Below are 27,662 nucleotides of genomic sequence, written 5' to 3'. Positions count from 1 at the left end.
GAGTTTAGTGGGATGTGTACTCGTATCTCTGACATTCAGAAGTGGTATTATAAGCTTCTCCGTGTGGTGTCTTCTAAGCCATCAGCTGTTTCCCCACTGTTCTGGCTGCCCTCCTGGATATCTTTTCAGTGGATTCTCAGCCCCCTGCACCCAAGAAAAGTGGTAGATTTTTCAGGGTGCCTGACAAATGTAAATGTCTTTATAATGCCGTTCTGCAGTGTCTGTCTCTTCCAATAAGCCCTCCAAGCTGTTGTCCTCTACCACATTGCTCCCTTCAGATAAGGATAGTAGGACTGTAGAAAGGGTTAGCAAAATGGTTTACACTGCTTTCCAGTTTATCCTTTTGGGGCATCAACTACCAGACTCGTATGACCAGGTGTGTTTTGGCCATCCTTTCTCAGGTTACTTCCTGACTCTGAGGAGAAGGTTTCTGACATGTCCCTATTGAACTGTACATCTCAATTTGCTTTCCACTCTTTCTGCCCTTTCCCCATGTGCAGCTAAGATGCGACTGATGACTCCTCCAGGGTTGCTGCCTTTGGTTCTTTTATGAGACGTTACTCTTGGCTTCATCTTCAGGCTTTTCCTGATGACATTAAGGCCAAACTATTGGATGAATATTTGGATAATACAAATCTTTTTGGTGCTGCTGAACTTTTTAAGTCTCTCCAGGTGAAGGGTAAATCTTTGCAGAATTTATAACATATTTTTGTTTCTCGTGTTCCTATGTTTCAGAGAAATTATCCCACCAAGGCTTCTTTTGTTCGTAGGCAATCTCGCCAGCCACCTAAGGGGAAAGAGGGTTCTAGACATGTGCCTCCTGCTAAGTCTACTCAAATCCCTACCTCCCAGAAACATGCTTTTCAGGATAAGCCAGGTTCCATTTGTCAGTTGGTTTCCCCTTTCCCTCAGCCAGGTTCCCTTATCCTGTACATCTTTCCCTGTCTCTTCCACATTGGTTAAAGATCACAACACAGTCTTGGGTTTTGTCTATTATCTGCCAGGAATATTTCATGGTTTGGAAATCCCTTCCTCCCCTTTTGGGCATCCCTCAAATCTCCTCAAGAATAACTTCTTTTCCCAGAGGCACTGCATTCTCCTTTGGTCCTGGGTGCCCTTGAAGCTGTACCGCCTGCCCAGGTAGGAAGGGGTTTATATTCTAGAAAGATTTTGATTCCCAGAAAGGGCACTTGGGAGACCAGTTCTGGATATCTCTCGGCTCCAACACCTTTCTCAAGATTCCTTCCTTTTGAACGTCGTCTCTTCAGACTCTGTTTCCCCTTGCACCCCAGGCCTTTCTGGTCTCTCTAGATCTCAAGATACCTTTCCTTCATATCCCCATCCATCACCTTTTCAGGAGATTTTACTTTTCTCTGTTTCTTCCTTGCATTTTCAATTCTTTGCTTTGCTCTTTGGCCTTTCTACTGCCCCAAGGGTATTCACTAAATGCCGTACTCCTGTCATTGCCTTTGCATGATGAGAGAAGTTCAGTTCTTTCCCTGTCTAGATGTTCTGTTCTTTTAGGCTTCTTCCCCCGATGCTCTCCTTTAGTTTACTTTTTCCCTGTTCGAGTCTGGGGTTCACCATAAACTTCCAGAAATAAGCTCTAACGCCTTCTCAGAATCATAATGTCCTCAGTTGCAGGCTTTTGACCATCCTAATGCTGGCATCTCTGCCTGTCCCAATGCCTTGTTTGTTACTGCGTTTTTCTAGTCTCTGCTTCCTCTGGCTTCAGTCACAGCTAGGGAATTTCTCAGGGTCCTCAGGTTATTGACTTACATCATTCCAGTGCTCCTTCTGGCCAAAGGCTCCGGTCCTGATGCAAAATCTCTTTACAGACCCCATAGACAGGGAATGGGGGAGCCTCCTTCAGATCTCTCAAGGTCGAGGGTCTCTGGCCTCTTCATTAGAGGTTAGACCATATCGGTATAAAAGTGATGAGGGCTGTTTCTAGCTCTTCAGGCTTTTCATTCCCTCTTTCATCCCGGCGCTCTCAAAATTTTCAGAGACAATTCCACAGTGATGTGGTATGTCAGCAAGCAAGGGGGTACAAGGTCCTATGTTCTTCGCAGACTTGAAGAGCTAGTCTGCAATCTACCTGTCCAGTAGCGAGTGACTCTTCAGACAATTTATATTCCCTTGGAGCACATTCTAATGGCAGACTCTCTGACAAGATACAACCCACAAGCTCACAAATGGATGCTTCACAGAGATGTGCTCCTGGACATCGTCCATCAGTGGGGTATTCCTCAGGTAGATTTTTTTTGCCTCCCCTCTGAGCAGACAACATTCTCTATTTTGTTCCAGAGTCCCACGTCCTCTGGCTTGGAAAATGGACGCGCTGTATTTTCATTGGAAGGGGATGTTTATGTATGCCTTCCTTCCCCTTCCTCGGTTACCAAAGGTCTTGCACAAGATCAGGCAAGACCTTCTCAAAATTTTGGTAGTGACTTCCTTTTGGCCCAGATAGTGTTGGATCACTCTTCTTTCTCACTTGGCCAGGAGCAGTCACCACAAATTACCTCAAAAGGTGGCTCTTCTAACACAAGACAAAGGGGTCTCCTATCCATCTTCGCATGTCCACTCTTCAACTGACACTTTGGGTGATAGGGTTTTGATCCCTTTTAGACACCTGTTTTCTAAGGGCATGCTTCAGTTTCTGTAGGAGGCCAGGAAGCTTACTACTAGGAAGTCATATATGTCAAAATGGAAGAGATATTCTGTCTGGTGCCTCTCTCGCCATCAGGATCCTCTATATGTGGAGGTTCCTCAGGTTCTCACTTATTTGTGTGATCTACTCCATGCTGGGCTAGTATATTCTTCAGTTAAAGCTCACCTTTCAGCGGTTTCTTCTCACCTGCCCTTGACTTCTCCTCTGGTCTCTAGACTTGAGATCAAGAAATTTCTTAGTCATCCTTCATATCAGACCTCCCAGGAAGCCTGTTACACCTTCCTGGAACCTAAATTTTCCCCTTGAAAAATTGACTAAGGCTTCTTTTGAGCCTGCTTTTTCAGCTTTGTTGCAACATTGTACTTGGAAGACTACTGTTCGTTTTGCTGTCACTTCAGCCAAGAGAGTGTCTGAGCCTCACTCTGTCAGAGCTGTTCCTCCTTTCTTGGTTTTCCACAGACAGGGTGTCTCTTCATACTAACCCTTCTTTTATGCCCGAGGTAGTCAATATATTATCCCTTAATCAGTGTATTGATCTGCCATCCTGTTTTCTTTCTCTGCAGTTTGCCAGTGAGAAGTTCTTCACACCTTAGATTTGCATATACAGCTCAGCTGTTTTGATAAAATGAGTTATTCCCAAATCTGATCAGTTTTTGATTTCATTTTGTCCCAGTCTTTCAGTTTGGCTGTTTCTAAGCAAACCATCTCCTCCTGGATTTTTAAGGCCATTTCTGTTCTTTTCATGTTAAATATTTTTCTTCCCCAGTAAAGACCAATTCTACCAGGACTGTTGCCTCTTCTGGTGCCTTTTTGAAGGGGATGGACACCAGTTCCATCCTTGAGACTGCTACTCAGTCCTTTTTTGATACTTACATTAAACATTACAAGTTGGATGTTACTTCCAGGTCCATGGCTGGCTTTGCTAGGTCTATCCTGTATGGATTTTTGGATGGCTGCTCCATGCCGTCCTTCTCCCAGGCTTCCTCTTGAGCTTTTGCACTTTCCTTTAGGATGTTCTTCATGTTTCACTGTTGCAGTCATTACATTTAGGTTATATCTGCTTGCAGGTAGCCCTCAAGTTGGCCTGATTAACAAAGTCTTGGTTTCTGCGTCGGTTGCTGTCCCTTCTTCCATGATGTCAGGTTGTCAGGGGTATAAAACATGCAGCTAATGCCATTACATCAGTCTTTCTTGCCGTGTGGTGCCCGAAGCAGAAGCAGTTCGCAAGTGCCGGTCGGCAAACTCCTGAAATTTTCATTTTCGAGTTTCAGAACCGAAGTCTTCAACTAAAGCTAAGTACCCCGTTGGGGAAACTTTTTATTGCTTCTCACCGATATCAGTAAAAGTTAATTGCATTACTTGTGGAAAGCAAATATCTCATAAAGATTTTCATTTGTACTGTATTCCTTGCCTAGGCCCTGACCATGACGTACCTTGCTGTCAGTTTTGTGCTTTATTTAATCAGCGCACTATCAGTCTGTATATTTTTGCCTCTAAATATTTCGGTTCTCGGTTTAATTATTCAGAAATGTCGTCGGTTAGCCGTCCGACTACTGGGATTCCAAAAAAACGCAAAGATAAAGACAGAGACAGGTCGCCGAGGTCCAAAACTGCTGACAACACTTCTCCTAAGCCAGTCGCCAGTTCGCCGGTACTCAGTGAGACGCTTTCGCAGCCCCTGATGTCCACTACTTCTGATTCGCAGGCCTCTACTGAGACCCATTCGGAGTCTGGTATGCCAGGTGATGCTTCAACTATGGAACCCATGGATGTCTCTACCTTAGATGGGTCTGGAGCCGCTGTGCAGGCACCGGCTTCTGAGGGTGTATTCAGGCCTATGGACTTGCATATTAAACCAACGCCTCCTTCTTCGCTTAGGCCTAAATCTCGAACCATACCTAAAAAAACGACGCCCAGGCCACATGCTCAGGCCTCTATGCCTAAAAAACAAATGATAAGTATGGCTGAAGATTTAATAACTCTAATCAGGGGTAGCTAACCCACCCCCCTTCCAAGAGGCCTAGGATTGAAGTTGTTTATGAATCTTCTGATCAGGATTCTGTTTTTTTCTGATTCCTCTGATGATCTGAATTTGCCCTTATCTGATGCAGAGAACTCCATTCCCTCTGCTTTCCCTCCAGAGGATTTTTCGTCTGGGGAAACCTTGCATATTTTAAGGGAGCATTTCCACTGGGAAAGCCAGGATTTTTCACTCAAAAAAGAGGCTTAGGGATTTCTTACTCCTACCTCAGCATAGGCCTTTAGCTATTCCTCCTGTACTAGACATTGTTGATGATGCTTTTTCGAAATCTAGTTTGGCCCCTGATTCCTTGCCTCCTGCTCCCAGAAAACCTGACCGATACTATAGGGTCCCTGAGTCACAGAAATTCCTTTTTAAAAATCCTATTGCGGATCCAGAGACCATTTCACAGGGGCCCAAGGGCACTAAGGCTTCTACTGCTAAAAATCCTACCCCTTCTTATAGAGACTCCAGGGCGCTGGATAGATTGGGTAAGAAGGTTTTAACTTCTGCAACCTTGGCCATTAGGGCTTTAAACTGCCAGTTTCATATGTTACAGTATCAGCAACATATTATTGGATTGCTTAAGCAGAAAATTATGTTGATTCCTGACTGTGCGGAAAATAAAGAATTACAGGATTTAATGCATTCTGCTGAACAAGTTGGAAAGCACACTTTGCAATGTGGTTTTGATTCATTAGAGGCTTCTTACAGGACTGCTGTTACTGGGTCTGTGCTCAGAAGGCATGCTTGGCTAAAGGAGCAATCTTTGCCCGATCATGTTAAAGCTAAATTGTTGGATGCTCCCTTAAATCAGGACTGCCTGTTTGGCAACAAGGCTGGGGAAATTCTTAAAAAGATGGAAGATAAAGCTAAATCTATGCAGACTGTTAGATTTCTTACAAGTTCAACCTCCTAGATTTAGTAGGCACTGGCCCTCTAAGAATTGGTCCTTTCCAGCCCCTTCCAGGTCTTCTCAAGCTAAACCCAGACACAGCAAAAGCCCCAGGTTTCAGTCCCAAGGCAGGCACAGGACTAAGCAGTGGGGGGCCTCCACTTCCAAATCTGGAAGTAATAAGACTCCCCCCTGTGGTAAACTGTCTCAATGACTTCTGTTTAAAATTTCCAAGCACTTACCAACTGACTGCCCCTTTAGGGGGAAAAATTGCCCTTCATGCAAAGAATTGGGAACTCATTACCCAGGGCAAATGGGTTTTAAATGTACTGTCCCAGGGATACATATTTCACTTCCACACGTTGCCAACACCAAGCGGTTGGCTGGACCTACCCCCAAATCAGTGGGCAGAGGCCCAAAAATAAGTACTTTCTTTCTCAACCATGGGGGCAATTCAGCTGGTACCAGAAGAGTAAAAGGGACAAGGTTTCTACTCGAGACTTTTCCTGGTACCCAGAAAAGACAATTCATGGCATCCTATCCTGGACCCCTGTCTACTCTAAACACCTTTTTGGAAATTCCAAAATTCAAGATGCTGACTCTTCAATTACTTCCTGTGCTAGGCAAGGATGCCTGGTTGGCAACACTAGATTTTAAAAGAAGCATACCTGCACATCCCAATCAGGGAATCTTGCAGAATATACCTATGCTTCAAAGCAGGCTCTGCATTGCCCTTTGGCTTATCTACTGCACCCAGGGTATTCACAAAGTGCCTAGCTCCAGTTATTGCATTTTGCAGGCAAAGAAATATTCAAATATACCCATACCTGGACGATTGCCTAATTCAGGCAGAAAGCCAGGACATAACTTTTGAATCATCTGGCCTTTGTACAAAGGGTTCTAACTTGTCTGGGGTACACCATAAATGAAAAGAAATCACACCTGGTGCCCTGTCAACAAATTATATTCCACCAAAACAAGGGACTACCTTTCACACCATCCCCTTCCACCCAAACCCTAACAACAGATGCATCAGATTATGCATGGGGGGGTTCACCTGGCAGGGAAGTGCATTCAGGGAAAATGGAACCCAAGTCAAATGCACCTGCATATCAATCAAAAAGAAATGTTAGCTGTACAGAATGCTATGACAGCCTTCAGGGACCACATTATTCCAGGACAACGTATGGTAAAGACGGACACCACCACAGTTGTGTGGTACATAAACAAGCACAACACAGCCTTGAGCTACCAAGTGCACCTACAAGCTCAGTTCCTGCCAGGAAAATTAAATACACTGGCAGATGGACTATGCAGAAACCTCATGGACCCACGTGAGTGGGAACTGGAACCAAGGATTTTCAACATGCTGACAAACAAATGGTGGAGCCCAGATATAGACCTGTTTGCCTCTCCCCAGAACTACCAATTGGACAAATTTTGCACAAGGACTCCACACAAGCAAGCCTGGAAAGTGGATGCTCTGTCTTTCAGCTGGAAAAAACTCCCTCTGTCTCTGCTCTGCAAAGTACTACTAAAAATCAAACAGGACAAACCAAGGATGATTTTGATTGCTCCAGACTGGCCACGCCAACACTGGTACCCCCTTCTGCGCAGTGTGTCACGGTTATCCCCATGGCACCTACCTCAGACTCCTTCCCTGTTGTCTCAGCAGGAGACCCAGATTCTGCATCCTCAGCTTCTAACACTGAACCTTGCAGCCTGGCTAATTACATAATCTCTCCTCTACCATCCCTCAGTAAACCTGTGATGGATATCATTTTAGAGGACAGGAGGCCTAGTACTAGAAAATCTTATGCTGAAAAATGGAAAATATTATGTGCCTGGAACCAGTCACAAGGGATGAGCACAGCAGCGCCCAGTTTACCTCAGATTTTACAATACTTAACTTAAATGACTCTACTGCTACTATTGTTCTCATATTTGAAAAAAAAAAAAAAAAAAAAACGGTACAAACAATGTCTTTTACAAGTATGTATATACATTTTAAACTATGTAATACCCCCATCCTCACATATTTGTACTGTAAGTAGTTAATGCCTTTCTCATTACGTAGATGGCACTATTTGTTTTTTATTACTTGATCTAGACTAATATCTTTGTATTTTTGCTCACTGTGTCACAAGCGTTTATTGTAAATGTTCAATTTCTATAACCTTGCTTTAATCTGTGAAGCTTTTCTCTCCGGGCCTCCACTGAAAATGGACATTGATCCAGCTGGACTAGCCCGGTCAACAAATGTAAAATAAAAATAAAATAAATAAATAAGGTGCTTCACAAGGGCCTTTCTTTTTCCTCCATTAAAATCCATGACTCAGCCATTTCAGCTAATTATAACAAAGAACCTCCCCTCTTCTCTCATCCACTGCTCAAGCAGTTCCTCATAGGGGCCAAAAATTTGAGACCACCCAGTAGAGCTCCAACCCCAGTCTGGGACCTTAACTTTGTTTTGGAGAAACTCACTCTACCTCCTTTTGAGCCAGCTGCTACTGCAGACTTAAAATTTCTTTCTTGGAAAACTACTTTCCTTTTAGCAATTACTTCAGCTAGAAGGGTATCTGAATTACAGGCCCTTATGGCAGTGACACCTTTCATCATCTTTCGTGCAGACAGGGTGTCCCTCAGAACCAATCCATCCTTCATGCCCAAGGTGGTATCCAGTGTGGCTGTTAATCAGTCTATTCATTTGCCAACCTTCTTTCCCAATCCACAGAACAAAGGGGAATGGATACTGCATTCCTTAGATGTGCACAGACAACTTCGATTCTACTTGGACAGGACTAAACCTCAAAGGAAATCTGAACAACTGCTGGTGGCATTTGCTCCAGTGGCAGAGGGGAAGGCTATTTCAAAGCAAACCATTTCTAAATGGATAGGCCATTGCATTCATTTCTGCTATAAGCACCATCGAAAACCTATCCTGCAGTGGATCAGACTTCACTCCAGCAGGGCTGCATCTACCTCTACAGCCTTTCTCAGAGGAGTCCCTACCAGGGACATCCTAGAAGCTGCTACCTGGAGTTCTGTGCATACTTTCACCAAGCATTATCATTTGCCAATTTTCTCTAAATCCAGAGCTGGCTTTGCCACTGCAATCTTGCAGGGCCTTATAGCTGGTCCTAATGATATCTAAATTCCTCCTCCCAACCATAGCTTTGGGAATTTACCCAAATGTAATGACTGCAACAGTGAAACATGAAGAGCATAGTACAGTTGTGTATGCTTACCATAAATGTAGATGTTCGAGTGTATTCACTGCTGCAGTCCTGGTTACCCTCCCTCCAGCCGCCTAACTTCTTTTGGCTATACCTCTACTTTCCTTTACTATGCTTAAAAGCCTTTTTGATGTATTTGCTTTTTTGTTGTAGGTATTTCGTTGTACTTTTATGTTTAATTGCTCCCCATTAGGGGGGCACCTTACATCTGGGGCAAGAAAAACTGATGTAATAGCATTGGCTGCATGTTTTATACCCCTGACGTCATGGAAGAAGAGACCGCAACTGACGCAGGGCCCAAGACTTTGTTAATCAGGCTGACTGAGGGCTACCTGCAAGCAGATAACCCAAATGTAATGGCTGCAACAGTGAATACACTCAAACATCTACATTTATGGTAAGTGTACACAACTGTACTTTATGAATACTGCAGCAGTGATATGGAAGTCATAGTACAGTTATGTAAATTCTTGTCATAAGAGTGGATGTCCTTCTCTTCACTGTTGCAGTGTTCTCTCCCTCCTCGCCCTGTGATCTAACCTGTTCATTCTTGTCCTCCTGGCCAAAGAGATGTTATCTTTTTTCTTCTGGATGCACAATTTTCTTCATGTTTCACTGTTGCAGTCATTACATTTGGGTAATCTGCTGGCAGGTTGCCCTCAGTCAGCCTGATTAACAAAGTCTTGGGTCCTGCGTCAGATGCTGTCCCTTCTTCCATGACGTCTGGTTGTCAAGGGTATAAAACATGCAGCCGACGTCATTACATCAGTCTTTCTTGCAGTGTGGTGCCCGAAGCATAAGCAGTTCGCCAGTGCCGGTCAGCCGACTCCTGAAATTTTCATTTTCGAGTTTCAGAACAGAAGTCTTTAACTAAAAGCTAAGTACCCCGTTGGGGAAACTTTTTCTTGCTCCTTATTGATGTCAGTAAAAGTTAATAATTGCATTACTTGTGGAAAGCAAATACCTCATAAAGATTTTCATTCATACTGTATTCCTTGCCTAGGCCCTGACAACGACATACCTTGCTGTCTGTTTTGTGCTTTATTTAATCAGCGCAGTATCCGTCGTCGGTACATTTTTGCCTCTAGTTATTTCGGTTCTTGGTTTAATTATCCAGAAATGTCGTCAATTAGCCTTCCGACTACCGGAATTCCAAAAAACCGCAAGGATAAAGAAAGAGGCCGCCGGGGTCTAAAACCATCGACAACGCTTCTCCTAAGCCAGTTGCCAGTTCGCCGGTACTCAATGAAGCGCTTTCACAACCCCTGATACCCGCTACTTCTGATTCACAGGCATCTACTGAGACCCATTCAGAGTCCGGTATGCCGTGAGATGCTTCACCTATGGAACCCACGGATGTCTCTACCTTGGATGGGTCCGGAGCCACTGTGCAGTCACTGGCTTCTGAGGGTGTATTCAGGCCTACAGACTTGCATATTAAATCGACACCACCTTCATTACTAAGACCTAAATCTTGATCCATGTCTAAAAAACTGACACCCAGGCCATGTGTTCAGGCCCCTATGCCTAAAATCAAATGATAAAAATGGCTTCTGATCAGGATTCTATTTCTTCTAACTCTTCTAATGACCTGAATTTGTCCATACCTACTTATGAGGATTCCGATGCAGAGGACTCCATTCCTTCTGCTTCCCCTCCTGAGGACTTTTCTTTTGGGGAAACTTTACATGCTTTGAGGGAGCATTTCCACTGAGAAAGCCAGGAATTTTCTAATTCAAAAATGAGGCTTAGGGATTTCCTGCTTCTACCTCAGCATAGGCCTTTGGCTATACCTCCTGTACTAGACATTGTTGGTGTTCTCGGAATCCAGTTTGGCCCCTGATTCCCTGCCTCCGGCTACTAGTGTACTTGACAGATACTACAGGGTTCCTGTGTCCCACAAGTTCCTTTTCAAAAACCCTGTTGCATATCCAGAAACCATTTCTCAGGTGTCCAAGGCCATTAAGGCTTCTACTGCTAAAAATCCTACCCCTTCTGATAGAGATTTCAGGGCGCTGGATAGATGGGGTAAAAAGGTTTATACTTCTGCGACTTTGGCAATCAGAGCATTAAACTGCCAATTTCATATGTTAAAATATCAGCAGCGTATCATTGGACTGCTTAAAAAGAAAATCGCTGATTCCTGACTGTGTGGAAAATAAAGATTTACAGGATTTAATGCATTCTGCTGAACAAATTGGTAAACCTACTTTATAATGTGGTTTTGATTCTTTAGAGGCCTCTTGCAGGGCTGCTGTTACTGGGTCTGTGCTTAGAAGGCATGCTTGGCTTAAGGAGCAACCTTTTTTCTGATCATGTTAAAGTTAAATTGTTGGATGCTCCTTTAAATCAGGACCACCTGTTTGGCAATAAGGCTGAAGAAGTTCTAAAAAAGATGGAAGATAAAGCTAAATCTATGCAAACTGTTAACGATTTCTTACAAGTGCAACCTCCAAGATTTAGTAGGCATTGGCCTACTTAAGAATTGGTCCTTTCCAGCCCCTTCCAGATCCTCTCAAGCCAAACCCAGACACAGCAAAAACCCCAGGTTACAGTCCCAGGGTACTCTCAGTGCTAAGCAGTGGGGGGGCCTCCACTTCCAAATCAGTCTCAATGACTTCCTGTTAAAATTACCAAGCACTTATCTTTCAACCGCTCCTTTGTGGGGAAAGATTGCTCTTCATGCAAAGAACTGGGAACTCATAACCCAGGACAAATGGGTTTTAAATGTTGTGTCCCTGGGATACAGATTTCATTTCCACACATTGCCAACACCAAACGGGTGTCCAGACCTGCCCCCGAATCAGTGGGCAGAGGCTCAAAAACAAGCACTTTCTCTCTTAAGCATGGGGGCTATTCAACTGGTGCCAGAAGAGGAAATGGGACAAGGTTTCTATTCAAGGCTTTTCCTGGTACCCAGAAAAGACAAATCATGACGTCCAATCCTGGACCTCTCTACTCTAAACACCTTTCTGGAGATTCCAAAATTCAAGATGCTGACTCTTCACCATTTATTACCTATGCTAGGCAAAGACGCCTGGTTGGCAACTCTAGATTTAAGAGAAGCATACCTGCACATCCCAATCAGGGAATCTTGAAGATACCTACGCTTCAAAGCAGGCTACTTGCATTATCAGTTCTCTGCACTGCCCTTTGGCTTGTCTACTGTGCCCAGGGTATTCACAAAGTTCCCGGCTCCAGTTATTGCATTTTTCAGGCAAAGAAATATTCAGATATATCCATACCTAGACGATTGTCTAATTCAGGCAGAAAACCAGGGTATACTTTTAAATCTGGCTTTTGTAAATAGGGTTCTAACTTGTCTAGGGTACACCATAAACGAAAAGAAATCACAACTGGTACCCTGTCAACAGATTACATTCCTGGGTGCAAGCATGAATACAACTGCCCAGATGGCTTTCCTCACACCAGAGAAGCAAATTCATTTGGTAACTTACTTCAAACAAGTGACAACAAAAACCCTGCAAGCCTTGGGGTTCATGGCCTCCTGCATTTTTCTAATTCCATATGCAAGACTGCGTATGAGGAAACTATAGTAGTACCTAAAAAGTCTATGGAGTCAACATTGTCACAGCCTGGAAACAATGATTCCTATCATAACTTGCCTACGCCTGGAGTTCCTATGGTTGGCAGAAGCCTGCCACCAAAACAAGGGATTACCATTCACACTACCCCCTGCTGCCCAAACCCTAACTACAGATGCATCAGACTATGCATGGGGTGCTCACCTAGCAGGGAAGTGCATTCAGGGCAAATGGAACCCAAATCAAATACACCTACATATCAAGGACTACATTCTTCCAGGACAACTAATGGTAAAGACTGACACAACGGTTATGTGGTACATAAACAAGCAGGGGGGTACACATTCCTACCTCCTCTGCAGACTAGCCATGGCTTTGTGGAACACAGCCCAGAGCTACCAAGTGAATCTACAAGCTCATTTCCTGCCAGGAAAATTGAATACACTGGCAGACGGACAAAGCAGAAACCTCATGGACCCACACGAGTGGAAACTGGAACCACAGATTTTCAACATGTTGACAAACAAATGGGGGAGCCCAGACATGGATCTAGTTGCCTCCCCCCAGAACTACCAGTTGGACAAGTTTTGCTCAAGGACTCCCCACAAACAAGCCTGGAAAGTGGATGCTCTGACCTTCAGCTGGAAAAATCTATCAGTGTACGCTTTTCCCCCTCTGCCACTGCTCTCCAAAGTTCTACTAAAAGTCAAACAGGACAAACCAAGGATGATTTTGATTGCTCCAGACTGGCCGCGTCAACACTGGTACCCCCTCCTGCTCAGTGTGTTGCAGATATCTCCATGGAACCTGCCTCAGACCCCTTCCCTGCTGTCTCAGCAGGAGAACCAAATTCTGCACCCTCAGCTTCCAACATTTAACCTTGCAGCCTGGCTAATCACTTAAATTCACTCTTATCATCCCTCAGCAAACCTGTGATGGATGTCATCTTGGTGGCAAGGAGACCTAGTACTAGAAAATCTTATGCAGACAAATGGAAAAGATTCTGTGCCTGGAACCAATCTTTAGGGATGAGCACAGCAGCGCCCAATTTACCTCAGATTTTGCAATACTTAACTGAGATGCTTCACAAGGGCTTGTCTTTTTCCTCCATTAAAATCCACGCCTCAGCTATTTCAGCTCACTATAACATGGAACCACCCCTCTTCTCACATCCTCTGCTCTAGCAGTATCTCAGAGGGGCAAACAACTTGAGACCACCCAGGAGAGCTCCAACCCCTGCCTGGGACCTTAACTTTGTTTTGGAGAAACTCACTCTACCTCCTTTCGAGCCATCTGCTACTACAGACTTAAAATTTCTTTCTTGGAAAACGGTTTTCCGTTAACCATCACTCCAGCAAGAAGGATGTCTTAATTACAGGCCCTTATGTCAGTGGAGCCTTTCATCATCTTTTATGCGGACAGGGTATCTCTTAGGACCAATCCGTCCTTCATGCCCAAGGTGGTTTCCAGTGTGGCTCTTAATCAGTCCATTTTTTTGCCAACCTTCTTTCCCAATCCACAGAACAGAGGGGAATGGATTCTGCATTCCTTGGATGTGCACAGACAACTAAGATTCTACTTAGGACTAAATCTCGAAGAAAATCTGAACAATTGCTGGTAGCATTTGCTGCAGGGGCAGAGGGGAAGGCTATTTCAAAGCAAACCATTTCTTAATATATTAGCCATTGCATTAATTTCTGCTATAAGCACCATGGAAAACCTATCTCCCAAGGGATCATAACTCACTTCACCAGGGCTGCATCTACTTCTGCAGCATTTCTCAGAGGTGACCCTACCAGGGATATCCTAGAAGCTGCTGCCTGGAGTTCTGTGCATACTTTCACCAAGCATCATCATTTACCAATTTTCTTTAAATCCAGAGCTGGCTTTGCCACTGCTGTCTTGCAGGCCTTATAGCTGGCCCTAATATTGTATAAACTCCTCCTCCCAGTCATAGCTTTGGGAATCTACCCAAATGTAATGACTGCAGCAGTGAAACACAAAGAACATAGTACAGTCGTGTACACTTACCATAAATGTAGATGTTTGAGTGTATTCACTGCTGCAGTCCTGGTTAACCTCCCTCCAGCCCCCTAGATTTTCTGACTATACCTCTACTTTCCTTTACTATGCTTAAAAGCCTTTTTGGTGTATTTGCTTTTGGTTGGAGGTATACTTTAGTGTTTATTTGCTCCCCATTGAGGGGACACCTGACATCTGGGGCAAGAAAAACTGATGTAATGAAGTCGGCTACATGTTTTATAGCCCTAACGACCTGACGTCATGGAAGAAGGGACAGCATCTGACACAGGACCCAAGACTTTGTTAATCAGGCCGACTGAGGGCAACCTGCCAGCAGATTACCCAAATGTAATGACTGCAGCAGTGAATACACTCGAACATCTACATTTATGGTAAGTGTACACAATTGTACTTTTTATCTTGTCCCTCGAGGCATTCTGTTCCTCCTGGGGCTTTTTCAGTTCTGAGTATGTACATCCGTATGTCACCTTTATGCCCTACGCCTTACGGTGGGAATGAACGTATGACTTATGATGCCTGCAAGTACTAATGGCTTTGGTATACTGGCCAGATATTGGGCTATCATTGGCAGGAAATCCCTGAAGAGGAAGACACCTACTGTTATGGTAAGATTTTACACAACTGTACTTTAGAATGAGTAAATATCTGTATTTGAGACTGACATATCAAGCATTGGTATGAATGTGCACACTTGAAATGTGTTGAGCATTTTATTTCTCTCTTGATCACATTTAGTCTTTCAAGAGTGCCACTTCTCATATTTCAGTGCATGACAGCATTGAATACACCACAAAACTTACAAGCAAAGTAATATGCATGACTGTTAAGCGAGTATGATTGCATTTTCTCTCTTATTTTTTTAATTTTATTTTTTTTTTGTTCGGCACATCTGCAGCTGAGGTGTTTGAGGTTGATACTGTTCTCTGTGCATATATTTACTCGAGAAGTATGCATTTTGCCTTATTTCGAGGCCTTCTTTCTTAATTATGAATTGAAATTTGATTTTGAGTTATTTTTCATACTGTGTGGTAAGCATTCTAGAATTATGGTGTCTTATAAATGTTTTAAATTACTATCCTTGTGAACAGTTCTTTAAGCGGTACCAAATTACTTGATGTATGAACATGGATATTCAGCCAGGTTACTTAATGTATGAACATAAATGTTAAGTAAGGCTTAGCTTCTTATGAATTTTTTTTTTTTTTTTTTTTTAACTTTTTAGTTGACAAGGATAAGCCTGTAACTCTTGGGATATATCTCACTCAGAAGGAACAGAAGAAACTACGACGTCAGACTCGCAGAGAAGCACAGAAAGAGTTGCAGGAGAAAGTCAGATTGGGGTTAATGCCACCACCTGAGCCAAAGGGTAGGCATATATCATTTGCAACTTTTAGATGCCACCACATTTGAGGTGTACTTGTAGCTGTTGAGATGAGGAAGGTTGTGGAACAAATGCATTGTTTATGAAATGCTTAATTGTGAATGTAATCTGACATTAAGTAGCAAGTGAAATTAATGTTGGTGGGGCTGTTGCTACTTAGTGCTTTGTATTTATTTAATTTGTACTATACCTATCAGCCCAGTGACACAGCTGTTAATGTTCCTACCCCACTGCACTTTGTTTTTCAGTTTGGTTCTTTGATGGATTGCCTTGTGTGTTGAATTTGCATGTCCTCACTGAATCTTTATGGGTTTTCACCAAGTGGTCCAGTTTCGTTCACATCCCAAAGCATTGCCACAGGTAAATTGGTGGTCCTTCAAATTACCCATATGTGTGTACGTCAATTGTTTGCACTTGCAGATCTGTGTATATTTGCTAGTGTCTTCTCCAATCAACTCAAGCTCCCCCATGAGCCTCTACTGAGTAAAACTGGTGTCAGAGAATGAATGACTGTGGCAAGCTGGAAAAACTGCGATGAGGTAGCAAAAAAAGGTTTGTTGCAAAAACAGCATCAGCTGGCTTGTTTCTACAGCTGGTACAGTTACTCCTCATAGAAGATATGAGACCTTGCTCTGAGCTCCTGCACGTTGTTGGACCAGCTTGAAAGCAGTAGATTGTGTGTTCTAGACCATCTGCCAGTTAAGAGAAAGTTGGTCACGGCCTTTATTTTACATTACATATTAAAGCTGAAAGGATAACACACTCTGTGTTCATGTTCACCAATGCAGTAGCATTGATGAAATACAGGAGTTAGCCACAGATAAATATCTACCTGCCTGAATTAATTCCAAGTGCTTTACAGACATTTTTGATGCAGATTGGCTTCCCTTTGCTGTAATGCAGGATTGTTCTTTCTTTATCTCCGTCACAATCAGCCCACAAAAATCTTAATTTCTTTCTTACTGTATTTCATTGAGAGAGTTTGTAGTTGCTTGGTGAAGTCTCGCCATCAGAATTCCAGTCCAGGTTCATCTTTGAAAGATAAGTACCCCTTTGGGAAATCTTTTCTGATAGTACTTTGCTTAACTGTCTTACTGGTGGAAAACTTCAAGGAATTTTTTTATGTTATTGCAGGCCTGGTAAGCCTTTGCAGTTGTGGGTATAGGATGTCATTTAAAGATTAGCATTGTAAGTGCCACCTTACAAGTAAGCTAGTAGATTTTTGGAGGTTTCCCTAGGATGATCTGCTGACGTAGAGCTCTCTCATCATACCTGGCTTGCACAGAAAAAGAAATTGAGTCCGTAATGTATAATCATTGATTTTGCAACAGCCATCTGGTAGAATGGCAGAGTCATTGCCTCTCAGGAAGAGTCATAAAGGGGGGAATGTTATAACAAAAATGACAGGCAGCTAAAGAAGGATGTGATTGAAGAGTTTCAAGCCACTCCCCTTGTGTCTGACAGGCCCAGAAGTAAAGTAAATGGTAATGGAGGTTCCCAAAACCTGGTTTCACTATCATTTTGGCCTGCTAGCCTCTACTCAACCCCATGAGAAGCAGATGTATCAGCAGCTTGCAATAAATCCTTCTTGGGCTAATACCATAGGCGAGACAAAAGCCATACTTCTACCAGAGTAATGAACTACAGTATCTGTATAGAAATAATGATTCTTTCAAGTAGAAAGGAATTGGCACTTACTGTTCTTAAAGTTAAAGATACCATATCACACAACCTGTAGACACTGAAAATCTGGGCAGACTCTTGAAAAGTAGGTAGCTTACCAAAAATGTAGACACTTAAAACATAAAAACTACATAGCAAATACTATTACTCTCCCACTTCCAGCAGAAAACATGAAAACAAATCAATGAAAAACTGCAGTCTAAATGTTCATATATTGCCAGCATTAAACACCAAAATCAAGGGAAAACAATGTCTAGGCGACAAGTGCTTGCAGAAGCAATATTTATTAATTTATTTGGCATTAGTTTACTGAGAAAGTCCACTGGGCCGTTTATAGTCCATTTTCAGTGGAGGCCCAGTGGAATTTTTATTTATTTATTTAGATTTTGGTTGCTGGAGTAGAGCACTGAATCAAAGGACAAAGAGAGACAAAAGATAATTTGGAAACAAATACCATAGTAAAAACACACCTGAATTAGCCACCATGCACCACTAGCTTGCCAAGTTCCCACGTATAAGGAAATTGAGGAGCCACTGCAATATACATTACATGCATACATAGAAGTAGTTTTTTGTTTCCAACAGCTTAAGTGTTAAGAATACTGGTATGCCATAGTAATGTATTTCAACTTTTTTTCATGCAAACAACAAGCACACAGAATTTTCATCTTGCTTCACCCAAGTACGCACTACCCCTTCAAGGCTACTATGACTATTTAACATGAGTAAATAACAGCAGGGTCAGTTACTTTAATCCACGGAGACCTGTTCATACCCAACAATTACAGCCTCTGTTCACTATATAAACCTCAGATCTCTGCTTGTGATCAAGTTATGTCATACATAAATAATGACCACAATGACAGTCGGCTATTTGCTATCAGATTCACACTAGCATCCCAGTGCAACACACGCACACACAGATGTGACCACCAGTTGCAGCAGCTTTTATGACTCTGTACACCTCAGATATCTGATTGCAATCAAATAAATTTGAATCTGTGAAAAATTAATTTATCCCAAGGCTATTGAGTCTATTAACCATTTACGCCTTGGCATTGCCATCCTTCAGGCTGTGCCCCTTTTCTCAAAAAGGGCCATGCTAGAGGAAATTATTGAAAACCCATCCACTCGTCTAGGTTATGTTTAAAAGACAATTAGGAGTCACACTCCTTATCATGTAGTTCACCATATTTTTTTTATCTATAAGTGAAGGTTTAGATCCCTGGTTATACTAGTAGTAGAGCCACTGGACTTAACGGTGATGTACGAGGTCCAGGACAGATGGTTCTCTAATGGCATAAGAGACAAATATCTCCCTATAAAAATTGGTAAGATACTGAATAAAGGGATAGAGTTTAAAGCCTGTCTTGATAGGACAGGGAATTTAGTCCTGTGGTCTTATTGGTTAAGAGTCTTTAGGGCCTTGCCAGTGGTTTGATATGCTTAGTAAGGTACATCCCAAATGGGGCATTGTACTCAATAATTAGTTTGATCAATGTTTAGTATACGAGTGATTACATTGTAGTCCTTGAATTCATTCTTTTGGCATTTAGTTTTGCTAAGTAAAAGGATTTCTTGACAACAGTTGTCACATGATGGTCAAAAGAGAGGGAATGTAATCAGCCCAAGTTCATAGGTCTCTGATAGCTCTTTAATTTTGTATTGGTGATGAGGGGAAGAATTGTCTACCAAAAGTGGTCATACTGCACTTTTAGCATTCAGTTTGAATCCATTTTTAGTACTCCAACAGTTTATTAGGGAAGGTTCATTCTGGAGGGTTTGGGTATCAGTGGGTGGCTTAAAATCAACTTCCCCAGTTTGCATACATCTGCACACTTGTTAGCCAGAGGTCTTATCTGTTGCTTAGAGACATGAGAAGGTAATACAGAGAGAGAGTTTCCAGTACTGATCCCTGAAGGACACCACCATCACTTGTTCTGTTTTTCAGCCAGTTTGCTGTTAATTTTATCACATATAGGTCAGTTTTTAAAACATTTAGTTTTTGTATGATGCCAGTATGGGAAATAATGTCACAATCCTAGGATCTGAAGTAGTTACTTCATTTGTTCTGTAACCTGTGGGTATCGGATCCGACCTTGGATCCGAGCCAGCAGCTTCACAAGCTAAAAGATCCGAACTTCTAGCTCCTCCCCCTTACCCATAATCCCCTGCTGCCTACTGTATTACCTCAGATCGAGTTTGCCGCAGCTGAAGACAGCTATTTGTGAAGAACTCCTTAAGCTTGGTGAGGTCGTTTCAGCTTTTACTCCTTGAGAACATTTCGTTAAGTTAAATTTAAGCTTGTTAGTGTTCATTTCCCTTTAGAAATAGAGTGTTAGCCCCCTTTCTGTAGTTTTCTTGTGGTCGTTAGCATTTTTCTTCCCCTCCCCCTTAGTGTTTGGGTGTGTGTGCACTTTGTGTAATGGCGGAAGGGCCCAAAGCCATTTTTTTCCAAGTGCACTGAGTGTGGCCATAAGCTTTCCCCAGCTGATGGCCACACTCGGTGTGTCTTGTGCCTGGGGGTGGCCCACTTATCAACGGCTTGCCAAATCTGTGCAGCCTTTAATCCTCGGGCAATTAGGGACAGGAGGAACAAGCTGATCCTGGCGGGCCTACTTCCCCAGGATTCTTCTTCTTCCTCCCCTTTGAAGGCTCAGCCTACTATCGTAGCCCCGGCGCCTTCAGTTCCCCCCGCTCTGCCTGGGACTCTAACTCCCCCTGCTGTGCAGAGTTCGGGGGACTCTAATGCTTCTTTCTCCAAGGAAAAAAGGCACAAGGAAAAAGATAAGCACAGGTCTCACAAAAGGTGGGCTGAGGCTCACCCCTCAGCCCCCCCTTCGAAAGTTACCAGCTCTCCCGACCCGCCTCGACGACTTCTAGGTCAACCAGGAGCCTTACCAATGCGGACATGGATCGGATGATGTGTCGATTCCTGCAGACCCAAATGCAGATGGGGGTGCTCTTGCCTCCCCCCCCCCCCTCGGGGGGGGAGCACAGCCCCTCTCTTTGCTCCAATCACTCCTTCTCCGATCCGGTTTTGGAGTCATCGGATCCCGGCCCTTTCGGAGCCGGGGTTTCGTCTGCATCGATAACTCCGGTATCTTCGATGCCGACCTTGCCTTCGAGCGTGTCTGATCCTAGCTCTCGAGGCAGAGGGCCGAGCATCGGATCCATGGGGATTGGTGTATCTCTGGCACAGTGTAGGTCGGAGCACACCTCTCTCTCAGATCCGACTGCTTCGGCTCCGACTCAGATCCCTGCTTTGGAGCCGAGGAGACTACTTTCGGAGCCTGGGGAAAGTAGTTCTCCTTCGGCTTTTGAGGTAGTGGAGAGGGTTCTGTCGAGGTCTTCCAGGTCCCTGGTCTGGGCCTCGGATCCTCCCGCTCCCCCTATGCATGTGGGTCTATCCTCCATCATCCATCCTATGGGACAGCCTGCTCAAACCCTCCAGTTAGATCCCTTAGAGGAACAGGACCCTGTGGGCGAGCCCTCCTCGGACAGCCCCACCGAGGAGGTGCCTTGCAAACGGCAGTGTAAAAGGAGGCACCTGGACTCCCCTGAGTCCATCAACACAGATTTGGATGAAGGGGAAGGTTCCCCAAGATCACCCCCCGAAGATGTCTCCTTTGTAGACATCATGGAAATGTTGCATATTAGAGGGGGTAGTCTGCCCAAAACCCTTCCTTGGACGAATCGGTGTTCCTGGAGGCGTTTGAGGCGGGCCCGTCTACCTCCTAGGTGTCCCCCCCGGCTGACCCCCTGGTGGACTTGATTACCACCAGGGCGTGGAAAGAACTCGACACCGTGGAGCCAATCCCCAGACGTCCTGACAAAGTTCTTAGCCCCCCCCCCCCGCAGATAGGCAGTCCTGGGCTAAGGGGTCCCCTGTTGATGCCATGCTGGTGGCGGCCGCCACGAGGAAGGAACTCTCACAGGAGAGTTCCGCGGTCCATCCTCCGGATAAGGAATCTCGGGCGATGGACTGCATTGGGAAGCGGATGTTTGCTTCAGCAACCTTCTCTATAAGGGGGCTGAACTATATGGCACACATTATCAGGCTACAGCGAGACCTAATTAAGGAATACGCTGCAGCCCCCCCAGAGTCCATGACGGTCGCGGATAAGGGCACATGTGCGACTCGTATGACCACTCTAAAGTCCATCTCTAACATGTCCATGCGGTTACTCTCTCGTGCTACTGACAGAGCCGCTAGGGCGAGCGGAACCAGGGTCATCCTGCGGCGTCACACCTGGCTCCGCCTTTGCTATTTCGCAGATCCCTTCAAGGCGTCCTTCGCGAATGCGCCCTTTGACAGATCTTCGCTTTTTGGCAAGACCATACATGAGACGCTGGTCCAAAGCGTGAAGGTGGGAAGACGCTGTCTGCCATTGGGGTCCGCTTCTCGAATCCCCAACGATCCTTTTCTAGGAATCAGAGGGGACAAAAGAAGTTGTGGTTCCGCAAGTCTCAGCAGTCCCATCCGGCTTCGGACCCCTTGTCCTCTAGAGGCAGAGGAGGACAAGGCGGACGCCGGCCCAGAGGCAGAGGGGGGGGCCGCGTAACTTCGGGTCTAGGGGAACCTTTCTCGGATAGGCCCGCACAACAGCCCTGAGGGCTTACCCGGCTGTCCCTCTCTGGAGGCAGTTGGGGGGCGTTTATCGGAGCATCTGTCAAATTGGGAGTCCATCATGACAGATCGATGGGTGCTCCGAATCATATCCAGAGGTTACTCCATTCCTTTCATTCACCTACCCCCCAAAGTCAGGCGCCTCCCCGATGTCCCACCCGATTAAAGGGAGGCTGCAGCCTTAGAAGTGTCAAAGCTGCTAGAAAAAAGAGCCATCCAGCACGTTACCCCAGACCAGTCCGGATCGGGCTACTACTCCAGGTTCTTTTTAGTGCCAAAGAAGACGGGGGACTTAAGACCGATTCTAGATCTCTCTGCTCTGAACCTGTTTGTCCCCAAGGAAAAGTTCCGGACGGTCACTCTTCAGGCTATTCTCCCCCTTCTTCGGGAGAACGACTGGATGTGCTCCATAGACCTCCAGGATGTGTACTACCACATTCTGATGGACCGACGATCCAGGAGGTTCCTCCGCTTCCGGCTAGGACATGGTCATTATCAGTTCAGGGTTCTCCCGTTTGGCCTCACCTCAGCACCCAGGGTGTTCACCAAGGTCATGGCAGTGGTCGCAGCCCACCTGAAACTCCAAAGAATTCAGGTCTTTCCATACCTGGATGACTGGCTCCTCGTCACCCCCAGCAGGCATCAACTCGGCATTGCAAGGGATTACACTCTAACTTTGGCCCAGAAGTTGGGCATATCAGTGGACCTTCAAAAGTCCTCCCTTCAGCCAGTACAGGTCTTGGAGTTTATAGGGGCCAAGTTGAACATGCGTATTTGTGGAGCCCTACTAACTTCGGACAGACTGAACAGCCTATCGCATCAGGTCTTAGCCCTTCTTTGAAGCACAGCTCCTGCGGCGGAGTTGGTCCTGAGGGCACTGGGGTCGATGGCAGCAGCCATCGGGCTCTCTTCATGCACGCCTCCGGATGAGGATCTTACAGTGGACTCTTCAGGTTCAATGGTCGTTAGTGCTTCACCCGCTGAACACCCCGATTTCATTGAGCAGAGTTTGCAGGGACTCCCTCCTTTGGTGGCTTCGCTCACGGGAGCTGCAGGAAGGGAGACCTTTTGTAATTTCCCCATCCAAAGCCACATTGACCACGGATGCTTCTCGCCTCTGGTGGGGGGGGGGCATTGTTCGGGCAGAACCGTCCAAGGCACATTGGCCCCCATAGAGACCGCTTTGCATATCACTGTCCTATAGATGAGGGCGGTGCTTTTGGCGTTGCAAGCTCTCCACAACCTCCTCCCTCTAGGGACTATTGTGATCCAGACAGACAACATGGCGGTAGTCTGATACATAAACAGGGGGAAACCAGGTCTTATCGCCTCTGCCAAGAAGCTACGAGAGTGTGGGAATGGGCGATATCCACCAACTGCTTTCTGATAGCAACACACATTCCAGGTCGGTCCAACATATTGGTGGACAAACTGAGTCGGGTGATTCTCACCCCGTACGAGTGGTCTCTCGATCCTTCAGTTGCGAAGCAAATCTTCCGCTCATGGGGTTGGCCTCGCTGCGATCTTTTCGCTTCTCCGTCAAACACGAAGTGCAGCGAGTACTTCGCAATACTTCCCCCTTCAGGGGAAGCCCCAAGAGATGCTCTGGTACATGCTTAGCCACCCGGTCTTCTTTATGCTTAACCCCCTCTTCCAATTATGGCGAAGTTCATTCAGAAAGCACGTCGGTTGGGGAGCAGAGTGATCCTCATAGTCCCATTCTGGCCTCGTCAGATCTGGTTTCCTTACCTATGGTCTCACAGTGTTGTTCCTCCATGGATTTTGGATCCCATTCCAGATTTGATCTCGCATCCTGCGGGATGCCAAACCCCGAACCTGCTAAACCTCAAGCTGACTGCTTGGTTGATCCAGTTCCTCTGATGGCTAGGACTCCCGGTATCTCATCACCAGTGAAGGCCATTCTGGTGGTGGCCCATAAACCTGCTACCAGAAAAATTTACAATAGTAAATGGAAATGCTTTTCCATTTGGGCCGAATGCAAGGGCCAGGATCCATTTACAGTTCCTATTCCAACGATTCTGGATTTCTTGTCACTAATCTTTCAGAAGGAGGCGAGCGCTTCCACAGTTAAGGTGCAGTTAGCAGCCATTTCCCACTTTCATGTGGGGGATGGACTGGGATCAGTAGCATCCTCAAAGATATGCAAAACCTTCCTGAGGGGCATTTTTCTTTTGAAACCACCGGTGAAATCTGTAGCTCCCCCATGGGACTTAACTTTAGTACTACAAGCTTAGACAAGTCCACCCTTCGAGCCTGCCTCTTCAGTTCCATTGAAATTCTTGTCTTGGAAAACAGCCTTTTTAGTGGCGATCACATAAGCCAGGAGGGTCTCAGAACTTCAAGCCCTGTGCATGAACCCCCCCCCCTCCTCTTTCACAAGGATAGAGTGTCTCTCAGGACTAACCCTTCTTTCCTACCAAAGGTGGCTTCAGAGTCAAATATTAACCAATCAATCAGTTTACCAGTATTTTTTCCAAATTTTAAGAACAAAGGGGAATACACATTGCACAAACTGGACGTACACAGGCAATTACGTTTCTACCTGCACAGGACTAAGGATTTTCGCAAGTCTGATTAGTTGTTTGTGTTCTTTGCCAAATCAGCTATGGGAAAGGCAATTTATAAGGTAACTCTGGCAAATTGGATTTCCCAGTGCATAATCCACGGGTATACGTCCTCGGGTAAACCAGTACCTACGGGAATTCACGCTCACTCAACCCGATCCATTGCTACATCAGCAGCTTTCCGGTCCAGGGTTCCTCTGGAAGACATATGCTCAGCAGCTACTTGGTCCACTTCTCACACGTTCATCTCCCATTATAAATTGGATATGATTTCCAGTAGGGCTTCCTTTGGCTCCACGGTGCTTCAGAATATCCTTCCGTAAGGCCACCCAGGGTTACTTTCTATAGGTAGCTGGGGACTCTGTCCCACAGGTTGCAGAACAAATGAAGTAACTACTTCAGATAAGTTATGTACTCACCATAATGTTCCATCTGAGTAGGTACTTCATTTGTCTGCAACCAACCCCCCCCTCCATACCCCCTAACCATATCGGGATAACTGGCCATCTGCAAAATGTCTTTTCATGAGATGAAGCAGGGTTTGATCCTGCGTCGAGGGTGTGAATTGTTTAGGACTGAGCAAACTCGATCTGAGGTAATACAGTAGGCAGCAGAGGATTATGGGTAGGGGAGGGGCTAGGAGCTCGGATCTTTTAGCTTGTGAAGCTGCCGGCTTGTATCCGAAGTCAGATCTGATACCCACAGGTTGCAGACAAATGAAGTACCTACTCAGATGGAACGTTATGGTGAGTACATAACTTCTTTTTATGTCAAAATATGCCACATGCACTGCATGGTCGCCATCTGTAACCCTGTTGAAGACATTTCTCAGACTAAATAGATGGGCTTTTTCTTTCACAAAGACAAACTGTTGATGGTCAAGTCTAACAGTATTGTTTGTCACAGTTTGAGGGAAATTTTAAGAAGTTCCATCATTTTACAGATAAGGCTTGTAATGCCGATAGGTCTGTGATTACCTGGGTCTGTTGTAAGGCCATCTCCTGGAAGTGCATTACCACTGCTGTACACCATTCATTACAGATAAACCAATAGCAAAACTTAGTTTAAACAGTATGAGTGTGCCTGAAAGGGCTTAATATAATTAAGTAACCATATATATTTGTGTGTGTGTGTGCATCCAAATTGGCCACATCCACTAAGGGCAATCACAAGGCCTCTTCACATATGTCCACAATCTCAAAGGTAACACCCAAGCCTGCTGTGAACTGGTGGTCAATAACACCAAATACACAAATGCCATAGATGTAGCCAACCTGCTGGCAGACAGGTTCAATGAAAACTTCACCCCCTGTCCCCCCATCAGTAAACTAAGACATCCCTGCACCTGCCCCCCCCCCCACACACACACACATCACCAGGTAGCAGGTCTTCAATGCCCTCTCAAAGGCAACAAATACAATTTCCATGGGACCTGATAACATCCCTGGCTGTATCCTACATGAACTCAGGCATGAGCTTTCAGCAACCTATTCAACCAAAGCTTGAGCACTGGCTTCGTCCCAGCTGAATGGAGGACAGCCACTGTCATCTCTCTACACAAAGGTGGATCATCCACTGACCCAGGCAGTTATAGGCCCATCAGCCTAACTAGCCTGTTTTGCAAGGCCATGGAATGCATTAGCGTGGAACTTATAAACAAGGACATTGGCAACCTCCAAACGCTTTACCCCATACAGGAAGTCATGCCTTTTAAACTTGGTCGACTTTTTCGAAACAAGTCACCAAAGCCGTGAACAAGGGAAGACTCTGCATGCTGCCTACCTTGACCTAGCCAAAGCCTTTGACACTATTCCCTACTTGGGCATAATAGATGAACTGTCCCAATTAGGCACCAAACCCATATGTTACCAGGTGGGTAGCTAACTGGCTCACTGATGGAACTCACTCGGTCAAAATAGGGGAAGCCACCTCTAGTAGTAGACCCATAATGAGCGGTGTACCCCAAGGATCAGTCTTAGGGCCTCTACTGTTTGGGATATCATTTCTAAGGTGCAAGCCAAAACCAGTGGTCTGTGGCTGACCAAGTTTGCAGATGACTGCAAGGTAGGCGTCGCCTTAAATTCCCTTGGTGATGTGAACATCCTCCAAGAGGGCCTTAACCAAACTAATGACTGGTGCCAGAAGCATGGCCTCAAACTGAATGCCAAGAAATGCATCATTATCCCCTTTGGGAAAAATGGCATCCCCACTGATTATCACATTAATAATGTACTAAGCACACAATTAGTCATGAGGGACCTGGGCACCTAGGTTGATAGCATCCTGACTTTTGACCGCCATGTTGCCTCTTGTATGGAAGGCTTTCTACATGGCCCACCTCATAAATAAGGGTTTTTCATTCAGGAACAAGGAGGACAAAACATCCTGTACTCCTTCCTTATCAGACCCATTATCGGCATGTACATTGCCAAGCACATGCAGCAGCTGGAGAGACCACAGAGGTTCCTGACAACAAAAATCCAGGATCACAAACACCTATCCTGTATAGATGGGCTAAAGGCCCTGTACCTTTACTTCTCTCAAACCGACTTAACAGAGGTGACCTGTGTCGGGCATACAAGGCCATCTCAGACCCAGCCGTGATGGAGCTCCTGTATATCCATAACTCAAACTCCACTCACATAACCGGCATGCAAGGCCTCAACCTGGTATGTGACATTAATAGAACTTGGCCAGATAGATTTGCATCCCAAAGACTCTCCCATCTGTAGAATAGATTCCCTGTACATGTCGAGCAGAGTACCTCTCTAGCCCTCTTTGAGGAACCTGGACGACAGGATGGGAAACAAAGTACAGGCCTAGGATCGCACCTGTGTATCTGCTGGGCAGGGGAAACAAGTGCTGACTTTGGGGGAACATGGGCAAAATTCCTGGCTAGGCTTATAAGGCTTCTGGGTCAGTAGCCTAGTATAATCCTTTGAACCTATATTTCTGTGTGTGTGTGTGTGTGTG

The 27,662-nt window shown here is 45.1% G+C and overlaps 1 protein-coding gene across 1 annotated transcript in view; it reads left to right on the top strand.

The window, feature by feature from the left end:
* Positions 1-27,662, top strand: part of PRPF3 (pre-mRNA processing factor 3) — a 1,139,821-nt gene that overhangs the window by 707,254 nt on the left and 404,905 nt on the right. Inside the window, exon 12 of the mRNA XM_044079913.1 lies at positions 15,633-15,776. Coding sequence (XP_043935848.1) covers positions 15,633-15,776 — 144 coding nt within the window. The remainder of the gene's footprint in view (positions 1-15,632; positions 15,777-27,662) is intronic.

Source organism: Protopterus annectens, chromosome 8.part0 (genome assembly GCF_019279795.1).
Source record: "Protopterus annectens isolate FY-2018-M chromosome 8.part0, PAN1.0, whole genome shotgun sequence".
In the NCBI taxonomy this organism is placed as follows: Eukaryota; Metazoa; Chordata; order Ceratodontiformes; family Protopteridae; genus Protopterus; species Protopterus annectens.
The sequence above is the reverse complement of the archived record's forward strand: the minus strand, read 5'-3'. Positions and strand labels throughout refer to the sequence as shown.